At 40.8% G+C, this 2101-nt stretch overlaps 1 protein-coding gene and 1 long non-coding RNA gene across 5 annotated transcripts in view; one reads left to right on the top strand and one right to left on the bottom strand.

Annotated features, from left to right (window-relative positions):
* The window catches only part of Cfap74 (cilia and flagella associated protein 74), a 57745-nt gene that overhangs the window by 50113 nt on the left and 5531 nt on the right, over window positions 1-2101 (bottom strand). For all 4 annotated transcript variants that reach the window (XM_021160961.2, XM_021160964.2, XM_021160963.2 and 1 more), the window contains exon 2: window positions 1057-1142. In XM_021160961.2, the coding sequence (XP_021016620.1) occupies window positions 1057-1123 (67 nt within the window). In that variant the 5' untranslated portion in view covers window positions 1124-1142. The remainder of the gene's footprint in view (window positions 1-1056; window positions 1143-2101) is intronic.
* LOC110293163 overlaps window positions 2014-2101 on the top strand; it is a 6489-nt gene continuing 6401 nt past the window's right edge. Inside the window, exon 1 of the long non-coding RNA XR_002377783.1 lies at window positions 2014-2084. This is a non-coding gene — a long non-coding RNA (uncharacterized LOC110293163). The remainder of the gene's footprint in view (window positions 2085-2101) is intronic.

Genomic DNA, 2101 nt, shown 5'->3' with positions numbered 1-2101 from the left:
CAGCAGCATGGAAGTGTAAGCCGAATAAACCCTTTCCTCCCCAACTTGCTTCTTGGTCATGATGTTTGTGCAGGAATAGAAACCCTGACTAAGACAGCGGGTAAAAGAGCCTGTGTGCCAAATCTGATGACCCGAGTTCAAGTTACAGAACCTACATATTCAAAGAACCAATTCAAACAAGTGTCCTCTGACCTCCACACACCCATGGCCTACACACACACACACACACACAAAGTAAAAAACATAATTTTGATTTTTTTGTATAAGTGTTTGCCTTTATCTATGCATGTACACCTTGTATGTGCTTGCAGTGACTAGAAGATGGTGGGAGATTCTCAGGAGCTGGAGTTATAGACAGTTGTGAGCTGCCATGTAGGTACTGAGAACGGAACCTGGGTTCTCTGCAACAGCAATACCTCTGAGACATCTTTCTAACCCCTATTTTTTTAAAAAAAGCTTTTTTTTTGAGAACATTGTCTTGAGAACATCCCTATAGACTTTTAAAAAACATGGAGAATAATGGGTTTAACTCCATATCCTTATTGTATCTCTGTGGAAATTACTGAAAAGAAAGTGCAAAACTCCAGAGCCTACCACCACAAGGAGGATGAGAAAGAGGCAATTGGGTGAGAGGAACATAAAAACCCAAGGTCAGAGTCAGGGAGGGTCAGGGTCAGGGTCAGGGGTCCTTATAGACCCAGAAAACATGGTCATGGAGTCAAGTCTGTAGGCTGGAAGGGATGCCAAATCAAGGACATCTCATAAAAGTTTGGATCATCAGAAAAATTTAGAAGAAATTCTAAAACATTCTAGGTCACATTCAAAGGGTTAAGATTTAAACTGGCATTAATTTATTCAGTTTATTAATGGAAAAATACAGAATGCCACATTCAAAGTCCCAGTCACTATTATTTTTCAACTAAAAACAAAAGCAGAATTCCCTGTTCGAGAAATAAATGAATTTAGAAGATGCACTTTCCCTGGAATAAAGGGCTGCCAGGAAACACTGTCTTCCCTGTTCCGAAACAGTCTGTGCTGGGAAAAGACCTCCATTACCATCATCCATAGGAGGGAAGTTGTCCACAAGGTCCTCATCAGAAAACTGGACAGTAGGTTCTTCCATACTGGGAGACAGAAATTAGCTGTAAAACATTATTGTAAAATATATATCAACAAGGTTGTAGTTTAAAAGATGTTAACATTTCTAATAACTTAAGGGTGCAGAGCCATGTACCCAGGGTCCCAGTAATCAGGAAGGTGAGGAAGAGAGACATTTGAGAGATCATCGACTACACAATAAGACTCAAAAGTACAAAAAATGATTGTATATTAATATCCATTAAGAAAATGGATAAATAGCCGGGCAGTGGTGGCACATGCCTTTAATCCCAGCACTTGGGAGGCAGAGGCAGGCAAATTTCTGAGTTCGAGGCCAGCCTGGTCTATAGAGTGAATTCCAGGACAGCCAGGACTACACAGAGAAACCCTGTCTCAAAAAACCAAAACCAAAAACCAAAAAACAAACAAACAAAAAAGAAAATGGATAAGCTAGAGCTTAAGAAAAAAATACTGAGGAGACATTGGCAAAGTTTTATATCCAGAAGACAGAGGCCCTAAATATGAACAAGGTAAAACTACAAACTTGGAAAAGGTCAAGGCTGTTTAATACATGTTGCCAACAAGATGCAGAAATGGAGAGTAAACTGTTCACTCTCACCTAATCTGTGTGGTCTGGGCTGCTGAGACGGTTCAGAAGGTTAGGGTCCTTGCTTCCAAGCCTGACAATCTGAGTTCAGTCCCCAGGGCCGCTTGGTAGGAGACACCTGACCCCCACAAGTTGTTCTCTAACCACACATGTGCTCTGTCACATACACAAAGATTTTAAAAGTACTAAAAGGATCAAATGACCTAATTTCTTCAGCAAATAATCATCACAGAGTAAGAGGAGAGGTGGGGATGCCTCTCAGATCAAAATCTCCAAAGACAAACCAGCTGCATGTCCTGTGAAGATTGGGTTTGGCTCCTGACTCAAGCAGACAGCCCTGAATGAGATTCTTGGGATAGTTACTGAAAACTGGCAACAGGTATTGTTTTTTTTTTT

Source organism: Mus caroli, chromosome 4, assembly GCF_900094665.2.
Source record: "Mus caroli chromosome 4, CAROLI_EIJ_v1.1, whole genome shotgun sequence".
NCBI classification, from domain to species: domain Eukaryota; kingdom Metazoa; phylum Chordata; class Mammalia; order Rodentia; family Muridae; genus Mus; species Mus caroli.
Note: the sequence above shows the minus strand (reverse complement) of the source record. Positions and strands in the feature narration are given on the sequence as shown.